The following is a 24,422-nucleotide window of genomic DNA, read 5'->3' on the forward strand; positions in this document are numbered from 1 at the left end:
CTGCCGCTGATGCAGATATTCGCTTCAAAAAAGTACATAAAATAACGACAAAAGATCACGGGGTGTCGACGGTATTCAGTGCTGATATTCTCACAGACTTCCCGAGGCCGATAATTTATTCCATGCTACAAGCTGGCTTGCCGAACTCAACTGAACTTCATCCCGCCTAACCTGTCCCGGGTTGGCCATTCGCTAAGGTTAGGTCCCTGATATGTCTTTACTACGCGAAGCCTCCACTGACCTTCCTGCCTGCACAAACTAATGACAGCCCGCACGAGTAGCACGTCTTTAATCCAGTTTAGGCCAACCTAACCTTATAAGGCCCATGTGATACACGAGCAGACTTTTCTTATGAGCATCCCGTTTGAAACCCAGTTATATAGCTAAACCAGTTATAGCCTTCAAGAAAATTCTCGTGATTTCTTAGTTTCGTAATTCACATTTAGTTAGTATCGAGCATAAAATACTGATTAAATACACCCAATTTTAGCTCAGAAGTGGACCAAACATAGACTACACTATTTCGTTATAAGGACATAATATCATCTACTCATTGTATATAATACTATCAGCAGGTAGCTTATAACTATCGAAATAACTAAAAGGGTGCCACTTACCGTGTGTATCGATCGGATACCAGAAGGTCTGTAATTGAACCCAAAATGATGAAGACTTGGCTCCTCATATATGTTTGTCTCACGCTACTTGGAAGAGTATTGTTTATTCTTCGATACCGTTAAAGGTTTTTCGGTCTTGTGGCCGTTTTAGATATCTCCTTGTGTCATGTTGGCCCTTTGTGGCGAGCTGGGCATACGCTTTTTTAACCTCCTTGTTTGTTGACATTTGTTGCATGCCCCTTCATTCGTTATTCAATTAAAGGAATTCTATGGCCACATTAGGCCACATAGAAACACATCGGCTCATCGTCCAACGGCGTCTTCGATCGGTGACTTGCTCATTTCCTCGTTTCGTACATAGCAGGTCACTTGTTTGGTAAGCTCATACTACAGAACTGTTTATTTTCTCGTTGGGACAGGCCTTGTTTTCCGCACTCCCGAATTCGACAGGAATCATGTTCCACTCGAAATTTTCCTCAGACGTAAAACAGTCGTAGGAGCAGAAGCCGTTAAAGTGGCAGTAGAAATAACTGTCGAGTATGTTCTAGCTGGTGTCTGTGTGAGCCTCATTTTGTCCATACGCCTCTATACATATGGCACGGATGAAACCCCATCATTCTTCTTTCTCCGTTTTTTTACTCCTTCTGCTTTATGCGTAGACAGGTGAGAAACCGTCGTCACTTTGCCGTAATCGTCGTCGTCGTCGTCAGCGTCATCTGCTCACTTATTCTGGTGACAGTCTGTTTCTTCTTTTCGCAAAGGATTATCGTCGTGAATTTATCACCACAGATGAGCTTTCTTTTTTTTTTTTTGTTAGGTCCACACATTTTAGCCTAACGTTACTGTTGTGCGACCCACTGGCGGCATTCGGCCAACGACGGAGTTTGCGTCTTTTCGTGCGAGCGCAATCCTTTCTGACGCTGACGAAGACTTTCATCGGCGCGAAGGAGCGACAAATTACGCTATTACAGTCGTGACGGATATTGTCACACACGTGTACCCTTCCTTTTCGTTCTATCGTACGTGTTTATATCAACGTTTAATCAAACAATTACCGGCAGCATTCGCAGTCCACAATCATCATCATCATCATCTGTGTCATATACGTTTATTGTTATCATTACTATTCCATATGTATAATAATTGTGATGATATTTATCGGCACTCTTTGTCACCGTCGTCATACGATTTCATTTAACTAATTCTTCATACACGTATCAATCAATTATTACTGGTATCCTTGCTGTTTTGCGGTGGATAAAATTTTCAAAGTCCATTTCACTCTTCCCATTTAGTTATCATCCATCTTTCTAGCTCACTGTCTTTCATTTTTGTTTTTTTTTTTCAAATATAGCTATTCTAGTTTGGCGTCGGTAAAATATCACGATTCCGTAACTTCTGTTTTCTGCGTAATTCGTCAATTATCAGCCATACTTTCATCGTGTTCTATAACTTGCACACGTTTCTCCGTTACGTACGGTAAGTGTCGTGCTTGATTGACAATTGTAATTTTGGTTTCCTTTCCGCGTTTCTCAGCTCCTATTGGTGGTAATTGTATTCGTGTGGTTAGGTTTGTGCAGTGGTTCGTGGTATCAGTTTGTTTCTATCTATTACTGTTATTTATTGTTATCGTCATCATAGTCAATACTATGTGATGATTCCTGTTCATGAATCAACTGTGGTCATGTTTCAGGGTAATTTTTTTTGACCAACGCCTTGCATTAATGGAAACTATGCGTGCTTTTCTTAATTATCTGTTCGTTTCATTGGTTGTTTCTGTTGTCGTTGTGGATCGACTGCTTAGTGAATTAGCTATCTCTTTCAACATTCTAATCATTATCCTCATTCTCGGTGTTTCCATTTGGGGGAGTCCTGATCCTCTCGCAAGTATGTACCCCCCTAAAGGGCCCTAGTTAGAAACCGCGTTTCACCTTTTAGATACCACGGCCAGTTTTTTTTATCTGCTTTGCTGTCCAGTAAATGAGATGAAATCTAAAATGGCTGGCCAATCCGTCCCGATGGATTCTGCCGGTGTTAGGTAATCGTTGGCATACTATTCACATCATAATCAATACGCGTTACCTTTCCTGCCTCACACTAACTCTTCAATACAATTTGATGCTCATCTCAGGGGGCGAAGAGACCGCTGGCTCTTCGTTGAGATACCAGAACGCTCACCAAATCGATGCAGATCAGGGTGTCTGTGTCCATTGTTAGCATGACGTCCAGCCGATCGTAGACAATGGTGAATCTCCTCGGGTCAGATCTTCCGTCAGCAACGTGCGCAGGTGTTGGTCATCTTTTAAGTAGATGTTGTTAATACTTATTTTTATTATTATTGTTATCATTATTCTTCTTGTAATAAATAAACGACAAGCTGAGAACCGAAAGCATTCATCGTAAGCTTAACCTCGACATTCAAATATGGAGCTTGTTGAGGCAAAAAGACCTGGTCTAGCGGCTTGAAAAGCCAGGAGCGTTTTGTTCTTTGCCTTTCGACTTTATCTTTCCTATAAGCGTAGACAGTTCCAACATTTATCCAGATAGAATAGTCCGACATAAAGATGATTCGAAACGTCCATTCCACCGAATGCTATCGTTACATAATCCTTAGCACACCTAATTTCCTTATACGTTGGAGACTGACGAGCGGTGCTGTGTGAAGACAGAAATATGGCGGTGGATCAGTAGAGGTAGTTGTTATCGTAGTAAGAAAACACTACGATAGCTTCTGCTAGAGCTATGAAGTGGTAGGAATCGCTTAGCTCGGAACGGTCCTCGGTAACGACCGATACTCATTATGCCGATTGAGTTTTGACTGTTGTTGTCTTAGAGATAACAGTTAGAATCGGTAGTATTAAAAATAGTGATAAAAATAATTTGGCATTGTTGTTGTCGTCGCCGCGATCAGAGTCTTGAAGCTGGTTGGTCAAAATTACTGGCGTTTTTGAGGTTATGAGGTACATATATGCATTGATACTGACTGTCGTAAAAAAGTTGTCGATAAATGTAGGTGGTCGGTTAGAGGTCGTCCTGTCTATGATAGCCGCAAGTAATTAAGGTAAGTGCGGCAGGTCGACATCTGTACGCACGCTGACTCGGTCCTGGTTTGAATCCGACACAGCCGTACGTTATGTTTGTCCTTACAGTTAAGTTATGTTTTTCCAATCTTCGTAATGCTGACATTGTCGCAGTTGTGTTTACAATGTAAATAGTAGAAGTCGTGAGGGTAAAAGTGCACCGAGACGTGTGGTCTTAAGAGACGCGGGGGGGCGGGGGGGGGGGGTAATTTCGGTTTGACTGTTTACTTCGCCAGTTTAATATTACCGTTTCGGGCGGCGACGAACCAGATGTACTCACGAAGCATAACACGGTGAAGGTCGTTCGGTCGATGGGCGCGCAACAAAACCAATGGACACCTACAGAGGTGACAGCAATCTTTAGACGGATTCGTAGTTGGGCTGTCTGCCGTTAACATGTCATTCCCCATTGTAGTTGAATTGCTTTTATTCATTTATCTCAGTGTTCCGATCTCTCCTCCATCTTATATATGAATTACTGTTATTTCTAGTTGGGTTTTGCGTTTCGGATTGCTTGCTTTTCCCTCGTCTTTTTTGCGCTTAGCGCCGACAATATTACTTATATTATATCGCCGTATCTTTATAACGCATATACATATATGTATGTGTATATATATAAACATCCGAAATCAACTGTCATTCCGAAAGTGAATCAGAGGGAATGACCATGACATTGTGTTTCTAACGATACAAGGGTACCTCTTCATCATCTATTTTGTTTGGCCTCTTCATGTACACACGTTTCTTCATATATCATCATTCTCCTTCCCCTCAGTGTTTGTAGTAGTACTACGTTGAAGCTCATAACGAGAGGCAGTCGTAGCAATAAGTCGCTAGATAGCTACAACGGAGGATGAAAGGTGAAGCAAAATACTTCTTGTACTTGGCGCTTTACGAAAAGTAGATATTAGGAAAATTTTACATGTTGCTTGCTGCCGTATATTAACAGTATTAGTCGGATTGATGGTTGATTTCGTCCTAAGTTTTGTCATTGGCATTCAAGGTTTTGTTGTTATTATAAGCACAGTTTTGCTGTGATATGGTACTTCTCGACCTTTACTTCCCTCTCTCCCCCTTCCCCTTCTTCTTCCAGGTAAGTTCGCGCGATGCGAGAGTCTGTCAGTTGTTGTTTGCGGAATTTTTCTCTGCCGTCGTCATTGTTAATGCTGTTTACAGGTCGTGCTTGCCAGCAAGGGCGTCTGCTGTTGGTGACGATAACGACCGCTTTTAATAACTGAGGCGCCTTTGGATTCGGAAGCAGGACATTGGCATAAAATTGCCACTGGCAGGTTTCGCGGAGTAAAGTTACTTTCGCTGAAAGTTATACCAGGTCCGCCCGCATATCTGTCAACGGCAGCGTCGATGGGAAAATAATGCTAAATCATGTTAATGTTATTTAGCATTGTTCAAGCTTGAGCTCCGCGACGATGATAACAGCAGGGAATTTATGTACCATAAACCCACTTATGGACGAGTGAAGTATTAGTCTATTATGCATCAAGTATAGACTAAATATAGAATAGATATAAAGTTCGAGCTGAGGGCATCGTCTACGTCGACGATGCCGTACTTCGATGTGCCGTCACACACCGATTTCACTAGTAATTATGAATGGCGCTTCACTTACTGATCTTAATCGTTATCTATTATGAATACGCGCATAAGTCGTCACTCTAGAGTAGGAGCTTCTGCGAAGAAATGTCTAACAACTCTTGGTCATTTGTGGCTGACGTTTTCTCCGTCACGGTCTAATCTCTTTCCCGATTGTTATTTTTGATCATCGTAATAATAAATCGTTGTCATCGTAGCTCTTCTAATTAATGACTTCCATCGTTTCCTTGTTATTTTTTTTGCCGATGTTGTTGTTGTTGTTGTTGCTTCTATTCTATACGTTTTCCATTGTTTGATTTTAGCCTCTGTGCAGTCGCGCATCTTCTATCTGCCTCGATTGATCACCGTCTCTAGATAGGTATTGCGAATTTGAATAATACTTCTAATGCCGATCAGTTCATCATAGAACACCAGTATCTTTCGGTTATTGTAAATATTAAGTAGCAGTAGTAATGGAAGCTTTCTGTGCAGAGCTAACGGCGACGAAGCATTTAGGCTCATGGAGCTGCTAGAAAGTAACGCGCTTAAATATGTATAGCATCTATCTTCTGTATAATAATATGCGTTTGTTATTATATACTGTCCTGAGGTAGTTCTGTCTATCATAATACCATACACGTAAATGACGAGCACGCTAAGAAAGTAATTTCCAAAGAGATTTGGCTCAAATATCTTCCAGTTTCGCCTGTATTTTGGTGCTCTCTTTTTCCCTGTCACGTCACTCCGATGAACGCTAACCGTTGTCCGAATATCGACAGATATACAAATCTATTCATTGTTTCTCTGTGAGACAGTTTCCACCCAAAGAACAGGCAGCTTGCAACGTTGGGCGGAGACTGTGTCTTCAAAGCTTGTTCGTGAAGATGAATTCATCTAATTTTTTCTTTTCTTCATCCGTTGAAGTAGTACTAGTTGGTGCTGAATGCAGTACGTACAATTTGTTGTTTCTCGTTGTGTCTAGCATACGTTCGTTTCGATCTGTTGTTCATCTTGTGGTCTGTTTCTTTGTTGGATGTCGCTACGCGCTAACGGTTCGATACGTAACACGTATTATTGTTGCTCCGTTACACGCTCCGTCAGAATAAGAATGTTGTGGTACGCGGTGCTAACAGCTCTTCAGGTCAAGACAGTAGCAGCCCTTCTCCATATCGACTGACTCACGAGATACGCTATCCTGTTCGATAGCAGTAGCTGCTGTATGCACGAAACTGTGGTAATCAATTCAATTGATTGACCCTTGTTTCTCACTTCTTCGATATCAGAAGGTGGATGGGTCGGTGTATGTGTGTGTGTGTGTGTACGTGCGCGTGCATGAGGACGACTTGGGAACAGAAACGAATCTACACTGCCATATGCCACACTATCTTTTATTGGTCTTGATCAGCAGACGGACCTATGTTTCTGCTTTAGTCTATTTTTCGTATCAATTCGAGTCGTTGCAGAAAAATCAACACTGCTCATAGTGTTTTCTGGCAATGTGTTATTGTTTTTACATGATGTACATTCCAAGTATTACGCACATAAGACGCCTAATCGCTTCGATTACTTTCGTTTCCGTTATACATCTAAAGTTGTTACAGGTAACACGAGAAACGTGTCTCCGCAGCGTTCGTAAATCACTAAAACGTCATTGTGACAATGGCAAGACACGCGTCCACACGTGATGCAATTGGAAAAAAATGCTGTTCTGTATAAGATACACAGTGATACAGATGGACGATGGGTGAACGAATCAATCATAAGTAGATGGTCGGCGTAGTAAGATCAGCTACAGGCATAGTCACAGATACGAGACGAGAAATTGCATAGGCACAGGTCAGCCCAACCGATGCAGTTCCACTACTTCGCTCAGTCGGACGTAGTATTTATCTGTAGAAGAAGACTTCACGGAAACTGCCAGCTGTCTGATATGGCTAAGGCAACTCTCAGAAATTACCGTTCGTCAGAAAAACCGGGAGGTAAATTACGAGATGCCACTTATGTGTAAGCCTATATTGTGGCGCCTGCGTTCACAGCGTCGCATCTGAATCCTCTCCTTCTGATTTGATTTTTGCATGTTCCATATTTGGTTTTACAATCAGTCGCTAATTTGATCCACCACTTGATCCGATCATTTCAGCTTTTTCTTTTTTCGCAGCCTCCAATCTCCCGGTTTCTCTCCCTTCTCTCTCACCATCCTGAGCGCTAGTATTGAAGAGGCTATCGAAGACCGATATCCCGAGCTTTAGGAGAGTCTTGAATTTTTCTTGTAATAGTTGAAGCTCGGTCCTTGTTCACTGTCAGCTGATATAATAATAGATTGCTGGCAACTCCTTGAAGAGTGTTCCTTCTCTCGAACTGTCCTTGTCCTTGTTTTGTTTCCCGTCTTTTTTAAATTATCCTTATCGCTCTAAACATTGACACTCTTATCTTCGTCTTCCCCGCCTGGCTGTTCTTTAGAGCATTCACGCATCATGGCCAGGCCTTTCTTTCGATTTTTAGAGAATTTTATATTGGTTAATGCATCCTCGCTCGTTTTTCGATTTCATTAACTTCCTTTTTTCCTCTGAAGATTTTTTTAACGCAGGCCGACAATTGTGGCAGTGTGCGACAGCCAGACAGCGGGTCGTCCTTTCGCAGTGTTCTGGTTTGTTCGGTCACGCGGTGCGGCAGAGTAAGTTCTTGACGCACGTTCCTGATATTAAGATTCGCTCGGCTGACGAGACTAAGGGAAGGGGCAGTACAACACAAAGCACTTGCAGACACACGCAGTTATCTTGATTCCGTACTTCATTTTGTTGTCCTTCATATAGGAAGTAGTAGTAGTTGTTGCAATATTGCCTTATTATTATCAGCTAAAGCTGCTTCTTGTCGGCACATATACATGACACGACGTACGTTTGCAGTGTATAAATATAGATGCGACTTGACACGCAGGGCACAATCGTAATACGTTTAATAGTCATAATGGAAAAACGCTAATTGCAATTACAGGAGAAAAACAACTAGCGGCAAATGGAAGAATAGTTGAGAACAATTTGAAGCCGATCTTTTTGCTTAAATATTTGCCTTTGATTACTAAGCACGTTTACTTCGCTCGTCGCAAATTTTTTTTTTTTTATATTGATTCAATACAATGATCAACAATGCTTTAACAATACGATGAAGACGGCGATATGACACGCTGCTTTCGAACCGTAAACCTGTTGGCGGTATAGAAACTGGAAAATCGTTCTATGCCTTTATATTTGTATGTACAATAGTTTTGTTGCATGTTCTATTGCTCTCATACACGCCAACTAACGTAAAGCGATGCGTACGTTCCCGTTGTTTTGAGAGCATCACGACAAAGGTCGAGTTGGTGATTCTTACACTTTTATCCTCCGTACATTCTCTTAGATAGCCATTTACTTTTCCTCCTTGCTGCTTTATATGGCAAAAATCAACGAGCACTTTTTTTACTTCCGGCTTCAGGATAACGCCTAACGGCGCCATCCATCTTCCCTGTGTTACTCCACGCGCTTCTCCCGTTTCGTAACTATCAGCAATAATAACAGACAAAAAAAACTACCTAATCGTTGTCGTTATCGCCGTCCTGATATTTTTTCTCTCTCGTCGAAGCAAACCAAATCAAGACTTACGCTGTGCGTGTGCCCACTAACAGCTAATGGTCCTCCACGTGTGCGGGTGGACGGTTGTTTCTGAGGGGCTGAACAGAATCTGCTAGTTAAAATGGAATCGCGACTAGTAAGGCACCTGAACGAGCGAGAGTGATCGTATTCGGATGACCTCATTGTGAATGGGCCTTCCGTTGGGAACGGGGCCTCGCTCGCGGGGCGGGCGGTTTCGCGTGGATCGAAGAAGGGTCCGCTTGAGCATCAGTAAGCGACGGTTTAGCGACTCGGATAGCTTAGCCGTACTTCAGACTTCCTGATGGGAAGGTACTGCGAAGCTGGTTCTTGCAGTACCCAGGCCGACCATCCCCGGCGGTGGCGGAGCCTCCCGACAGTGCTGGAGCGGTCGGAACTCGTGTCGTCATGCAGCCGATGATGAATCTTTAGGCTCAGCCGTCATCCTCTTGGCCATATCGGCGATGACTTCGCGGAAAATCATTGAATCGAGGTTTTGGCCGAGCATGTATATCAGGAACCAGTCACCAAGAGAGCCCCGTCGAACCACGGTGTGAAAGTGGTCGTAGTGTACGAGCCGGAACCGCATGTTCAGCAAGTAGACGCGTACCGGCGGACACGCGGTCAATATGACTCGTTGCAAAACTACGAACCCCGTGAGTATCGACAGGATTATAAACCAAAACCAAAGAAAAATATAGATCTTTTCATTTACTATGTTGAGGGGTAATATACAAATGGCGTCGTGGGTCTCTATAGTACCGGAGTGACCGAACTTATAGAACTGGCACTTGGCGACGCGCGGGAAGATTCGAACCATGGGATCGATGCGTTCCTCGTCACCCTGGTCCATAAAGCGGATTACTTCCAGTCCGTACGTGAGGAACTCTCCATCGAAGAATTTGTCCATGAGGAAAATCTGGCCGACAACGTTGGCGAACGCCATAAACTCGCACGTGAAGTATTTCGCTACGTACCAATCGTGCTGGCGTAATGAGTTGACGAGATAGTCGACCAAAAGCTTCTTTTTATGCTTTCTTTCCGTTTCACCGCACATTCCTACATCCAGGTCCATCATTAACGTCTGTATCTTGCCTCCTTCCCATAACTTCCATAGCCAACGAGGAATATAGAAAAGTGTCGCCTGGAAAAACAGCATGAAGCACACCCACTGATAGTACTTGTGGTACTTGTGGTCGCTGGGCGAAGAGTCCGCTGATAACGATCTTGAGCCCACACCGGGATAGACAACTTCCTTATGGTGACCCGAATGCATGAGCGACTTGACCGAGTAGGTCGCGTGGATCCAACAATAGGTATTGATGACGCTCTGAGGGACCTCCGCAGACCGGACGCAGTCGATGGGATCTCCTACATACTGCTTCGTGGTGACTACTATACAGAAAGCAAGCAGGATCACACAGGTCGCGGTGTAGTGCAGTCGGAACACATCGTTGTCGATGTGTACTCGCGATACCTTCAAGAGAGACTTGACCGAACGTATAACATCGAGCATGGCTGACGAATGTTCTGACGCGGCCGGTGGTGGAGCCCGACGAAGCAGCTGGGGCGGCCCACACCGACAAATTCTACCCCGCTTCTGGGACCACCAAAGAGTCTCGCAGCTACTGCGGCCCCACCTATTCCGGAGTTCGTTTAGGGTGTTCTGATCGCTGTCGTTTCCCTCCTCGTCGTGGTGCTTTTTTATCTTGCAGAATAAGCTGCGCTCGTTTCTCCAACTGCTGCACTTATAGCAATGGCAACAATTTGTTTCGTTATTGTTATAGTTATTTCTGTTATTATAGTTGTTGTTGTTGTTGTTTGTATCAGTATTATCGGTTTGACCTCTTCTTTTTGTCTGGTTGCTATGACTCAGCTGGCTTGATTGAATAGACTTTTCAGCTGTATAATTTAATAATAAACTGATACAGCAGACATAAGATGAACGACGACGGCAGAGCCGATAGCGACCCGGTTCCTCCGGGACTGGCGCAGCACTACCACCACCGATCGTTATGGGCGACGATCGGACGTCACTTAGCCGATTTTGCTGTTTCTCTCTATCTTCGTAGTTGATTTCCTGACCACAATAAGAACGAACTTCCCACCGACTTCCTTCCAACCTGTTTTTAGGGCGTGTTTGACGATGTAACAATATCTGATGACCACTTTCGTAACCACTTGTGTAACAATCACCACCACTTGTTATTATTTTGTTGCAATAATTGCTATAATATGAGTAGCGATAATAATTATAATAATAATAATAATAATATTTGTAATAATAACCACTTACGATGTAACTTGACTGACTGATTAACCAGCCTAAATACTGACAACACTTGGTGAGTCGCGTGTTTTCGTCGTGAACGCTTATCAGCGTCACAGATTTCTGTCGTCGCGGGCACTGTAACTGACCATCGCCACCATCAGCACCAATGGTGACGCTGTTGTTTCTGAGCTTTTTCAAATCCGCTTGCACATTCGCGTCTCCACCTACACGGCCTGCTCTCACGACCGGAGCACGGTCCGAAGCCGGGATGCAGCCCCTGCGCCTTCTGTGCTGCTCTTTTGGCTGCCTTTGCCTGTTGTTTCGTTGGGGAAAGCTTCTTTGGACAGGCGCCTGGAGGACGGCTGAGGCCGACCCCCAATCGGCTGGCCGCTTCGCGGCCGAGGGATACAGAGGCGTCCGAAGGCCACCTGGGTCCTTCTGGTGTCGCCTCGAACAGTGCCCTAATACCGACCGCGCGAGTATACGTTCGATGGTTGCCTGAGTAACAGTTCCCGCAGTTTGCCTCGCTGACGAACGTCGGTAATAGTAATCTGTAGTTGATATTGTGGCTGCTGTTTTCGCGGTGACCCCTGCCGAAATAATCGTAGCAGCACTTATCACAGCGGTAATAGCTGATTCGGCTGTTTCTGCTTGTGCTGTTCGGGCTGCAGTAGCAGTACTGTCGTTGCTGCTGCTGCTGCTGCTGCTGATAGACAGTAAAAGTGTTGTTTCTGTTTTTGGTTTGTCGTTGTTTTGTCGTCTCTGTTGTTGATGCTGCTGCTGCTGTTGTCTGTAGCTGTTGAGATTTTGTTGTTCTCCGTTGTCGCTGTTTCGCTTCGTCCTTCTTTGGTTGTAAAAATATCTGTTGGACAATTGGTAATAACTGTCGTTGTTGGGTTGTACTTGCTGAGGGTCGGTGTCTGAGGTAGTTTGAATTGTAGAAATTTGAATGTGACGATGTAGATAGTAATGACAATAACAGTAGTGACCTGTAAAAATTGTAGCATTGCAAACGGAACGCGTCAGCCACCAGCAAATGTTCGACTGGGTGCCGTGTGAACATGACATGTTTCGTCGTGGACACAGCGAGAGCGGAACATACAGTCAAGTCGCTGCTGAGCTGTAACTGTTTGTAGTAGTAACGAAAACGACCGAAGTTCTGATCTCGCGCTCACTGCGGATTGCTTCTGATCCTGTTGTTCTGACTTCGCAAACGTCCTTAACACAGACACAGCTGTTTCTGATTCGGTATTTGTCTTCGTTGTTGTTGTTGTTGTTGTTATTTGCGGTACGTTCTGCGTTGTGATCGTTACTTTCGATCTCGTCGTTGGTTCTAACGAGACTTTTGGTGGAGCTCTGTATATAGCTGTTGTTATTTTCTCGCTACTAGCTGCCTCTATCGTTTGTCTGTTCTTCTTCTTATTACTATTGGTAGTGTCCTCTGCTGTTGCTGTTGCTGTTACCATTGAGATCTGGCGGTGTCCAGAAGTCCGAGTAGTCCTGACGACCCTGGCGAGGTAGCGGACCCAAGATAGCATCGAAGCAGTTCGAGATCGTCACCGGCCTGATCGAGGGTTCTCACTTCATGCCTGTTTCCACTTGCCTCCGCCAAGCTCGGGGTCCGCGTACCTGCTGACGTCTCCTCCTGCACCACCTCAGCCTTGCGCGCAGCCCCCCATAACCTTGCCCTAGCCGGGCGGGCGTCGGTGACCGCTCCATATGACTGTCATCACGTCACTTCGTTGACGAGATCAAGGCTCAAGGTTGTAAGGGGAAATTAATCGTGGCCTAAATACTGCCTCGTCAGTAGCGAACGCTTAATAGACGGGAATACGGGACAAACGGATTAGAATTGCCGCAGCAGTCGCTACAATATAATGAAAAAGTCAACAGCGTGGGCCTCGCGCACCAATCGAAGTCTTATGTAGAATAGGACCAAATAGCACGAGCAGCAACGATGTCAGCAGTTACGTCTCGTCATAGTGGCCTGTGCGACTACCAATGAAGGGCACAATAATGAATTTTTCTGCTCGTGATAACAGCGACTTATTGCGTTGGAAATTATTATCCTGATTTTAGCAGCAGATCTACTGCGATCATTGTACGGCGTTCAGTTTCTGCAATCTCTGCATGTGTTTGTAATAACGCTTTCCTAGATAGTTGTACTCAGTTGGCAGTTTTCGTAGACCCCAATCTATGGCTTCTGTCCCAGAGGGTGCAGTTAATGATAACGTGCTTTTTAATGTTTCGATTTTTTAATAATATTGCCTTTGAGATACATGAAGGTGGTGCTTGTCTTCTGCTTGTAGAATACCAATTGACTAACCGGCTCTAATTAATGGATGGTATTGGTCTGAAGACTGAACTGATCCTGGCTAGCTGATGGTAGACGCCAACGGCATCTATTTTCTTATTGGCTGGGCGTACTGTAAATAGGTGGCAATACAGTAGTAGTATTTTGCCGATAGATACGTATATCTATATAAATGTATAGGTAATTCTCGTTGGCTGGGCTTTTTTCCATTGAGTTTCGTTAGCAGGTGCGATACTAGCAGGCTACAGCTGAGCACACAGAGAACAATTTCACTTCAACCACCAAAGCACTCAGGCTCATCAACGCACGATGGGAAGAACACGCACTCTTGCATACGATTATAGAAGATTGAAGATGAACGTTGTCGTGGGGGTATAATCATAGTAGCACACTCAGCGGTGACCCAGTAAGTAACTTAGACGCGCGTCAACCGATCTCACTAGCGGAGCACTTCGCTTCTTTGTTTGAACTTCTTTCCTGTCCCCGCCGTCGCCGTCGCCGTCGCCGTCGCCGTCACCGCCTGCTGTTTCCGACAGCACCCCACACACGCTAACGCTCACTGACGCCGACGTTCCTGAAAGTGACTAGGATGTCGTTCTAGGTCATCGTCGCCAACATTGACCGATCGTAGTTTGCGTCTCGAACGACGCACTGTTACTACAGCGTCGGAGGAACAAGAAGCCATTGCTTCGGGCCGTGTCGCCGGCGTGAATACTGGCTGATGGAACGATTAGTAGTAGAAGTATTAACGAAAGAGAACTAGTCGGTTGCTGTTTCCGTTTTAATCAGGTATACTCTAATCATCTATTAAACGCATACACGCATCCGAACGTGTGCTCGCCACTCTATGACAATCGTGGCAACACACAACTGCTGTTTTAGCTGCTACGGTCTCTTATTTATTTGCCTGCTTCAATTTACTTATAATGAAGACTGGGAGAAAATATAGAAGACTAAATTTATCTCATAATGTACAATAAGTGAGGCGCGCGCGGTCACCCAGGCACATCAGCACATCCTGCACTCGCACCACTATCACCAGCGCAGCTGCACAACTTCCTTTCTCACACGCACGAACAGTCGCGCTCTCACATGGTCACTCCGCACGATGCGCGCCGCCATCCTATTTAAACTGCTAGTTATTAGTAGCATAGGCTCGAACCCATGTCGACCCTTTCACATTTCTGTGCTGCCTTAACTGAAGAAGGCGAGGGAAGTTGCCCTTTCCGGACCGCGAGAGAAAGAGATCCGGACACCGCGACCGCGATAACTACTACCAAAGCTTCTGGCACCAGCAGAGAGCAGGAACAAGAAAAGGTTGACCTGGCTGGCTAGCCTCTACCAACCTGCCTAACTTGCCTAGCTCAACATTGTGACCTACTGACCGATGAGGAGCCTGCCGGCCTACCAACTGAGCCGTTCAGATATTAGATGCTAGAGTAGTCGCGGGTTTGGCAGGTTCAGGCCCGCGCAACGCAGATCGAAGCAGCGCACAATACAGGAATGAGCCGCACGTCCTAGACTGGCTACAATTTCCTGTAGCGCGCCCAGTAGCTGACACTTATTGTGAACTTGCCACGTTGTTTTTCACGAATTTCGAGGAGTGCCCGCAGTGGGGATCGCTACGAACAACCGAGCCAATGGGGAGCGGGATAGAGAGAAGCAGTGAAGTTTACCACACCTGCTTGGAGCTCACATTTAAAGTCCTGTTTTGTGCGACAATTGCTACTGTGAGGAAAGCATGTGCGGCGAGCGACGTTTAAGCGAGAGTCGTATGAGGCTGTGTCGCCGCGTTCAAGCACAAGCGACGGGGGGATCGAGGTTTTTTGTTGTAGGGATGGGGTTAGGTGTGGTAAATGGCAAAATACAATCGCCGAGATGGGGCCAGGGGTGGTTGAAAGAAATGCGAGCAACAGCAGCAGCGAGAACGGGAATTAATATAGTCCAATACGATGAGTGTTGACAGCTATTCGATACCTGTATTGGTGCAGCTATAGAGACCCAGTCGATAGATGCGCAAACAAGGAAGGCGTGCATTCAGGCCGGAATTAGAAACGATGCCAGCGTTGCCTATGAAGTATGATATGCTTATTGATAGATAATTGTTTGAGGAGTAGATATACATAAACGATAGGAAGACTGATGTAACGAAAAACACAACATTACGGTCCTACACACATTGGTGTCTATAGAGAACTCGGACGAGCATTGAATAACATCGAAAACATGAGCAATTACTGAAAACTGGGTAGGTAAGATATCTGTTCCTTTGCAAAGCAGGCGCCCACTGTTCTAATACGAAGCACGGCCTTCGTGTTAATGGTGCCTACACCTTCGTTACCATGTTACGCCAAATTGTAGTTAGAATCGCTGCCGCTGCTGTTGCCATAAGGTGCGGTCGTAAAGTGTCGGGGAGGAGGACGTAAAAGCGGGTTTATAATGGTTATCAGTTGCGGCACAGCGACGCCGCCTGCTTCGGGTTCGAACGTCGAGCACTGCACTGCACCGGCAGGAACTGTAACTATATCAAGCTGCTGCTCAATTGTCGCTGCTGAGATCAATATTACCGCTCCAAATCAGCTAATGCCAGCATCCGTCGCAGCGGCAGACTATTCAAGCGCGTAACCGACGCCCACTAACCCTCCTGTTAAGGAGGCGAGTGGCGGCTAGACGGTCGGCGCGGCGGCAACGATCGCACCAATTTGCTGCTTAGCTAATAGGACTATGCTACCAACGTTTGCCTTTGCTTTGCTGTTGCTGTAGATGCCTAAGGCTTTTATATTTTTTTAAGGCCTAAGATATTTAATCGACGATTCGGGGCTTCGTGACAACGCTTGTAGACCAATCACTGCTGGAACAGAGGGTTGGCTGGCTAGACATTTGCTATTACCGCATCGGTCGGTCATCTGCCCTGTGCACCGTAAACACTGAAATCTAACCAACAACCGCGAGAATTAGGCGGTTGAGCTTGCGGCAACTCAGCGAGTTGTATACTAACAACACGGGACAGAATACGAAAGCACGATGCAAGAGTAACGAGTCGACAATATGTTCCCTCTTACGCTATATATATATATATATACATATATATATATATATAATAAGGTACTACGCATATTTGCGTACGCGCACACAGTCACACGCAAAAAAAAGCGGCGCCAGCAAAGGAAAACATCGCTTTAGCTCATTATGATGCCATCATAGCCCTTCACTGCGGCCCACCCGCCATCGCAAGCTCTTATGTCATGCAATTTATGCCTATCTTCGTTTTCCTTTCTGTTGTTGTTTGCGGCGCGGAAGAGCAATATAGCGTCAAGGACAGCGCTCTTGACGAAGAGTTCAGCGAACTCCCCTTCGTCTTCAGGTTGCTATACCTTGTTTGGAAACAGCCGACATATTCTGCAGGTTGCAGTATAGTTTATGCCGGTGTCGCCGTTGAGAATTATCTAGACGAGATAGTACGTATACATTTTGTGGCGCCGAGCAGAGCTTGCACGAGAAAAAGTAGAGCTCTTGGTCCTGAGCTGATCAGATGCACAAGGAAAGGCTCATCAAGCTTTCGAGGTAATATCACACATGTACCAGGGCTCAAATGGAAGCCTGGTAGGTTTATATGATCGTAAACGTATGTTCATGTTCTAGGCTTGTGCAAAAGCACTTGGTTGGAACTTTGGTGAATAGAAGGACAGATGAGCATCTTGGGTCTTACACATCGACAGGAGTTTGAAATCGGAACTTGGAAGGAAATGATCCTTTCTTTACTACAGGAAAAAGATACAGAAAGGAAAAGCTAAATGTACAAATGATGCACACTTACATTCGCTTAAGCCGAACACGCAGAAGGACGAAATGTTGAGCAGCAGTTCAACGGCGAAATCGTGGTCAGTATCGCAAACTCGGGCTGACGTTAGCCATGGTGGTCTATATCCTCGGCCGTACATTGCCATCGTACAGAAAAAAGCGTCATATGATAAACAAGAGTACCCCGCTTTAATCGGGCGCGAAGGAAGCGATTGGCGTCATACCAACCACACGTGTTGGCAGTACGAGAAACGCTTGCAACAAGATGGCGCAGTATGCGCCTGTGGGCTGTTTAATGGGCTGAAAGAACTTTCCTTCGCCCGTGTGGTTATTCCTTTGATCGCCTTCATTTGGGGTGTTTAGTCGATCATTTAACTCAGCAGCCGGGGGCAGCGTTCAGTAAAAAAATTGGATGGGAACGATCGAGTTTGGTCCGACGCTTTTCTTTCTAGTGCTACGGCTTTAGTACCTTCCCCTTGAGAGGGCTTAGTATATAAGGAAGTTAATCCCAAAAAAGTCATTCGGCCAGCTTTTATACTAGAATGCTTTGGCGGAAAGCAAGTGACGAATTTGAACTTAAGACAATTATATGGGCAACTCTACCGATACATTATGCGCAAAAATGGCGCATATTTACCATTGTTCATAGTATAGTAAGATGAAAATGTAGAAGTGATGCTGGACATTTAGATTGGTATTGTACCTATGTTTTGCATTTCGTCCCAAGCTGAATCGGTTTATGAGAATTTCGTGACTCGTAGAGATTTCGGGAAGTTGTCAGCGTATATATGTACTTTGTAAAATACAACTGTAAGTCGAGGACATGACTTTTTGAAATCCGCTGTCTGCCTATGCTGTGGTAAAAGACCCAATCTGAATTAGGTCTAACTTGAAAAGTTTTCCGTTTTCTGCATAGACTTTCGAAGCTATGGAGGCTTGTTACTCAGCAACTTCAAACCGCCGCTGTTACCAAATTCGAGCCAATTTTCTTTAAAAGAAAAGACATTCTTTTTGTCAGGTTTAGGTAAATTTGCCACACATAATTGGTTGAACAGATTTAAAAAACACTGAATGAACAAAAGTTAGTGCTCGCAGTGGACGTTAGCGCAAAGGAGTAGTGTTTAAGGCACAGAACTGTCCACGGGCCGTAAAAATAGCCTAAAAATTACAGTAAAATGTTATAAACTCTCAGGTTTTGGCAAAACAAAAATATACGCTTTAAGGTGGCTACAAGGGTTTACTTCAACGTTTCTGTAGTCAGATCAGCACCTCATTGTGATGTAGTTGACCCGTTGCACTTGTTTCTTGTAAAGCTTGTTGAATAAACCCGTTAAAACAAATATTAAATTATTTCGGGCCTATTCGTGACAGGTAAGAATCACTATAATCTGAACCGAAAATGCGATGCAGTTTTGCACCGCAACGAACGCCATCATAACCTTTTACAGACATTCGATTGCATTAACATTACAAACCTTGAACAATATAACGCCTGCCTTGGGCCTAGCGTTTTTAACCATGAAATGTGTAAACAAGGATTCATATGTATAGAAAACAAAGGATAAAAGTTAGCAGCGCTATTCAGTGTTGTGTCGGCCTATTATAGCAAGGAAAATTTCCACTTTAACAGTAACCGATTTATTCGACTTTTCTCGGTGTCCCAACAACATCTTCCAATTCTATTGAAGCCTAACGTCCTTTCGCTGAAACGCAGATGAGCACAGTTTTTCACGACCTCATTTCAAGTGATGAAAGGTAGCTTGTTTGAGGTCAGTTTACATAGCCGTAATTAGGAACCGACTTGGATAAATGAATGCATAAGGAAAAACGTTTGGAAAAGCTGCACTCATTAACAGTATAGCCTGCAAACGGCTTCAACTTGAGTGTCTTTTAAAACAAATAATCTTCTTACGAGTACGCTATTGTGAAGAAATTCCTGACTGTAATTTAGGGACACGTTTGATTCTAAGGGACAAACCCTTAACTAAGCACCGAAATAGACTGAGCAAGTTGGAATTCATTTCCATTAGGGAAACAGTTCACTGCAGACATAAAAGTAAGGTCCAGTTCCCTCGTCGCTGGGACCAGCACGGAAAATATTTGGTTACCTGGAATTAAGAAAAGTTCGATTGTAAATCTCTCGATACCGGAACAGGTTAGAGCAGCTTCTGCCTGTAATAGGTATGTGTGACTGGTAGTACTATATGGCATCGTAACTAAGGTAATCGTCAGCTCATATACAATAGATACGAAGTTCTTACTCTTCAGAGGGTAAAGGAACCCAATGTACTAGCTGTGGCCATACCCAACGGCTGATTTTGCTTTTCCTCGTCTCACTTACAATACGTCAGTTAGGAAACAAGGTCATCTGGTGGGAAGTTAAAATGTTTGAAGAGGGAAGTTTCGGACGCATAAAGAGTAACAGACAGGAAAAAATATAGCTGAAAGCCTTTCTTCTGAAAGGAAACCCATGTGAAAATCTGCGAATGTAAGCTTTTTCGAACGTAAACTACAACTGAAGTTAAAATCTTTGGTAGTTTAGTTAGGTTGTGAACTTCTCAAAAAAAAAACTTTTCGAAAAAAGATTTTCAACGACTTAACAAAGCAGAGCTAATAAAAATTGAATGATTGTAATCATAAATTCTGTACACCTGTTTGATCTGCCAGTCGATACATCCAACTATATCTCGTCTCAGTATGTCTAGTATATACATACAATCATTTTGATAGTTTTTATATTGAAAACCGATTGTTCTGAAGCTTGAAGGGCACGGCGTAGTTACGAGTACTAATCAAGAACTTCAAGTTAAGAGCTATGCTAAAAAAAAAAGTTTTCACAATAACGTGCATGCACGTATGGTATGTTTGGTATTGTAGAAGACGAAATAGTTTATTTTCGAGAAATTGATTTCCATCAAAACTCCTAGTGTGGAGGAAACATTGAAGCAAGCGGCAAACAAAAGTTGTTATAATAACGTCCCTGGTCTGATCCCAGAGGGTTCTAAGAGATCTTTTTCTACACAGAGTTTATCTCTCCGCAAGCATATTCATAGTGATTAAAGCGCATGCGCTACCTTTCCATCAGATGCTCCGATGAGTGAATGCCAGGTGACGAACGACAAGGGTCTAACAAGACTATTGAACTCTAAAACTTCAGTCCACATAAGCAAAAAAATTAAATGTTATCTTCCAAACTCGCGCATTAGTGGTTTTATTTATTGTTCTCTTTTATTATCCAAGTACGGATATAATAACGGTGGGAAAGTCGGTTTACGTAACTTCCATTCTTATGGTCGATAATACGTTTTGGGCTAAATTTTGAGTGAATAATTATGTCTAGTAGGCCAAATGCTATATCTTGTACGATAATCAAACGTAGACATATGACACTATGTTTATGGCACCGACATAAACAACAAACGAGAATCATTATCAGATTTCTTTTTCGTGCAAGTACAAACATAGCTCCACAATCGGGCCTTTTAGCCAACTTTTGTCAGACTGTAGCCTTTGAACGGGAGCCTGTTGAAGTCACTCGGCTAACGAAGTCACGAAGGTACAAATTATATGGCGCTCCAGGTGGACTGCGCTGTCATAATTTCAGCATCGCTACCACAATGGTAATGGCCTCGAAATCGGATATTATGATCCGTCATCACAATATCTTCATTGACTGAGCGATCGTCCTATTCTACCCATCCCGCTCACTTTTGTTCGAAGCTTCACATGTCTGTCCTTCCTGGATCTATTGGTGGGTGGGTCGGTTGAGGCGCAGCTTTATTTGCTATAAGTAGGAAAGTGACGAATATATATATATATATATACGCACTCTGTGGGCAAAGATTGGTCAGCGGCCATTAATGTCGGACTAGCCTGCTGGCAGGGCTGAGACAAACCGGAGGGTTTAGCGTACAACGGGACGTGCCAGGTGTATGTTGAGCGCGAGAAAGGCGAGGACTAATTGGCGGACGGGCAGCTGGCCAGGCGGAGCGCTCTGCCGCAAACTTGCCAAATGAAAGGTGACTGGCCAGTTCTACAGTGAAAAGAGCCGAGGAATACGGAATGGGACCACTAGAGTCGAGAGAAGGTGGCGAAGACCTCCTCAAAAGAGATTGATTTTGTCGGGAATAGAACGATGCGGCTTAAGCAGTTCTCGCAGGGGATGGGCTAGGTCTGTAACGTGGCGGCATGCAACTCTTGCTGCAGATTTGTGGGCTGGAGTGGCGCTGTTGGCAAACAGTCTGCAGGCACGCATACTCACTGTCGTAGACTTGTTTGGCTACTGACTATGACCTGTAGAAGTAGCAGTCCGAGTTAGACGGCTTCCCGGCAGGGAAACACGCTATGATATATCATAGCGTGTTTCCCTGCTAACAGTCAGGACTTTGCCCATATCAAGCTAGGCAGGGTCCAGTCCGTGTGTTTACTGTGACGGCAGTGAAAGAGTTAGATAAGGCAAAACTCGTACTATGAGGCAACCCTAATTTTTTTCGTTGATGTTTTACATATAGGACAAACGCATTTAGACCTATAAACTTTCCTGTATGCATCATCTTCCTTACTGAATGGCATACATACGGTGGGCCTGCGTTAATAGCCACGCGTTTTCGTTTGAGCATATAGAAATCTTAAAGAGATCGTGCTAACTGACTATTTTAAAATCGATCCATTGTTAGTCAGTGCATCCAAGGAGTACTAAAGCGGCCGATGTGTTGATTAAATTGAGCGTCCGAATTACTAGCGTGTACTTTAATTAACGCTAAAAAAAAACCCGTTTCCTTTTTTTGGAACAATCTACTTTTACAGCTAAGGATTAGATCATACATTTTCCAGCGAGTAATGCCCATTTTTAGTTAGCTAGTAAGATTTTCTATCTTTACCTGCTTATTCGCGTTAAAAAGTGTTTGCTTCTGTAATTGCTGATTGGGTGCCTTTAAGGCAACGTTACGTGATAGTTATCCATCCACCGACTATCTAGGGGAATCCATCAATCCGATAACGTTTGTTGAATGGAGAGGATGCTCAATATCTCTCCCTCCACTATTTTGTAGGTCAAAAAGTTGGAACACGCAAGCGGTAGAGCAGTTTTTCATCAGGATATATTTCATTACCATCGAACAGGACGTTGGGTCACGCTTTGATTCGTACGCTCTAATGGACCATGACGTAGACATAATTCTGTAACGGGTACTTTCTATTGAGCCTGGCTGAGAGCGCATTAATAATGGATAGCTTATGGGAGTTATATTCGTCTCCGCAATGACGCTGTTACTGGCAAGAGCTAAAACAAGCAGCTACCTTATATGTTGTCCTTATTGTGCACATATGCCATGAGTAAAAAATATATTGTTGCATGACTGGAACGTATTTAGAAAAAAGAACACTTTGATATAATGACAAGCGTTATTGGTGAACTTACAAGCCGAGGTCCGCACGCATACCCCACCTACGAGCTCCATTTGTTCAGCATTCAGGTTTAGATCCTCTCAATATTGAATCAGAATGCGATTTTCTTTTTTTAATTTTAATTTAACCTAAAGTTCAGCTTCTTAACTGTGTTTAATAACTGCATATGTCCAGTCATGTCAAATACAAAGATTCTCTTTAATTGGCTTTGCTTGCCCTTTCGATCAATGCTAAGTCCTTATCGTTAATAATATGGCTAGCGTTGTTTCGGTTTGTGACACCATCGTCGCCAGCTATACTGACAACGGTCTCGGACAAGCCACGAGCGAAGTACTATATGTATACATACATACATACATACATACATATATATATATATATATATAGATTTTCTACAATACGGTTCATTTTCGAACGATGCTGGCGCTCAAGTGCTCAACTTAGAATTTTGGACTCTAGAAACCCTTTCCACCCAATTAAAATGAAATATGGCGGCAAAAAAAAAATAGTTTGTGTTCATTACCAAATATGATATGGCAAATGAGTAATGATTTCATTATTTCTCACCTTTGTAGTATTTTATTTAGAAGAAGTTCAGCCACTACCTTTATTTCTTTCAGTGTGTATCATGATAATTAAGTATGTGCCAAAGTAGTCCATTGCTAGCTACTATATAGCACTCAATGTTAGCGGCTTAGAAACGTCATCAGCGTGTGTGCATAGATACCGTGGCCGTTTGTCAAGTTACTCGGATAAATGACTGTTTCACATATGGGCCAATCGCCATACCACTAACTTCATAGTGCATTTAGATGTCGCTTAATTAATCCCCTATCCTTATCGCCTTCTTCGGCTTAACACGTACACAATAACTTAAATATTGCAGCTAATAACAGCAACAGCGAAAGCTTCCCTTCTCTTGACGTACGAGTGTATTTACAAACAACAGCTAACGACAAACAGCGAACAAATAGCACGTGGACCGGTGAATCTTTCGCGTCCTCTCCTAAAAACCCAAGAGGTGAAGGGGAGTTTTCACGAATCACTGGCTCTATCCAGAAAGTAACGTACAGGAATGGCGAGTCTTGTTTCTGCCGGCCGCAGCTCATGATTCTCTGTTACTTCGGTGTCGATGAGGAGTACGTTGTAACGGGTGAGGTGCCCATGGTGGTCTTTGTCGTAATGTCTGTATATCCATATGCTCATACATGAACAAGATAGAATGATTGCTTAGAGTTCTAAGTGCCGGCTGATGTTCTCTGAAAGACAGCTAGTTAATCAGTCCAATCCGCCTTACACTGACTCTACGAAGGTTCGTCCAGTACTATAGCGTAACAACAGCAGCAGCAGCACCACTAACGGCCGAACTGCAGAGATCAGCTGGGCCAAGCCTTGCTGCTGTTAGGGTTTAAGAAGGTGCAGGCACCCTACCATTGCCATCGGCCTCCACGGCCTTGACTGTTGTTGCTGCCGCCGCCGCCGCCGCTGCTGCTAGTGCCGAGGCTGAGGCGTCCCATCAATATCTGGATGACGCGCTTTGTGTTGACGCCCGAAAAAAGGATTTAGTCTCCGCCATCGAACCGCTATCGAACCTCCTCAGAGGCTAAATGGCAGCGGTACGTTGGCTTTTTCTTCGTCGTCTTTGTTCTTTTTTAGTCTTATGATCGAGGTAGTGCCTCACTGGGTGAAAATTAGGATGGTGATTTTTCGAAG

At 44.1% G+C, this 24,422-nt stretch overlaps 1 protein-coding gene and 1 long non-coding RNA gene across 7 annotated transcripts in view; both read right to left on the reverse strand.

The window, feature by feature from the left end:
• LOC111243313 (innexin shaking-B-like) overlaps positions 1–14,744 on the reverse strand; it is a 51,340-nt gene extending 36,596 nt beyond the window's left edge. For 2 of the 5 annotated variants that reach the window (XM_086978121.1, XM_086978116.1), the window contains exon 1: positions 618–11,206. In XM_086978121.1, coding sequence (XP_086834247.1) covers positions 9,323–10,432 — 1,110 coding nt within the window. In that variant the 5' untranslated portion in view covers positions 10,433–11,206 and the 3' untranslated portion in view covers positions 618–9,322. The other 3 variants (XM_086978129.1, XM_022788664.2, XM_086978134.1) reach the window with 3 other exon arrangements.
• Positions 14,745–18,515: 3,771 nt separating this feature from the next.
• The window catches only part of LOC147758727 (uncharacterized), a 43,924-nt gene continuing 38,017 nt past the window's right edge, over positions 18,516–24,422 (reverse strand). Inside the window, exons 2-3 of one of the 2 annotated variants that reach the window (XR_015319574.1) lie at positions 20,378–20,454; positions 18,516–19,411 (exon numbers count right to left, since the gene is read on the reverse strand). This is a non-coding gene — a long non-coding RNA (uncharacterized LOC147758727). The remainder of the gene's footprint in view (positions 19,412–20,377; positions 20,455–24,422) is intronic. The other variant, XR_015319570.1, reaches the window with a different exon arrangement.

The sequence above is a fragment of the Varroa destructor genome, unplaced genomic scaffold (genome assembly GCF_002443255.2).
Source record: "Varroa destructor unplaced genomic scaffold, Vdes_3.0 BEIS01000001.1, whole genome shotgun sequence".
In the NCBI taxonomy this organism is placed as follows: Eukaryota; Metazoa; Arthropoda; class Arachnida; order Mesostigmata; family Varroidae; genus Varroa; species Varroa destructor.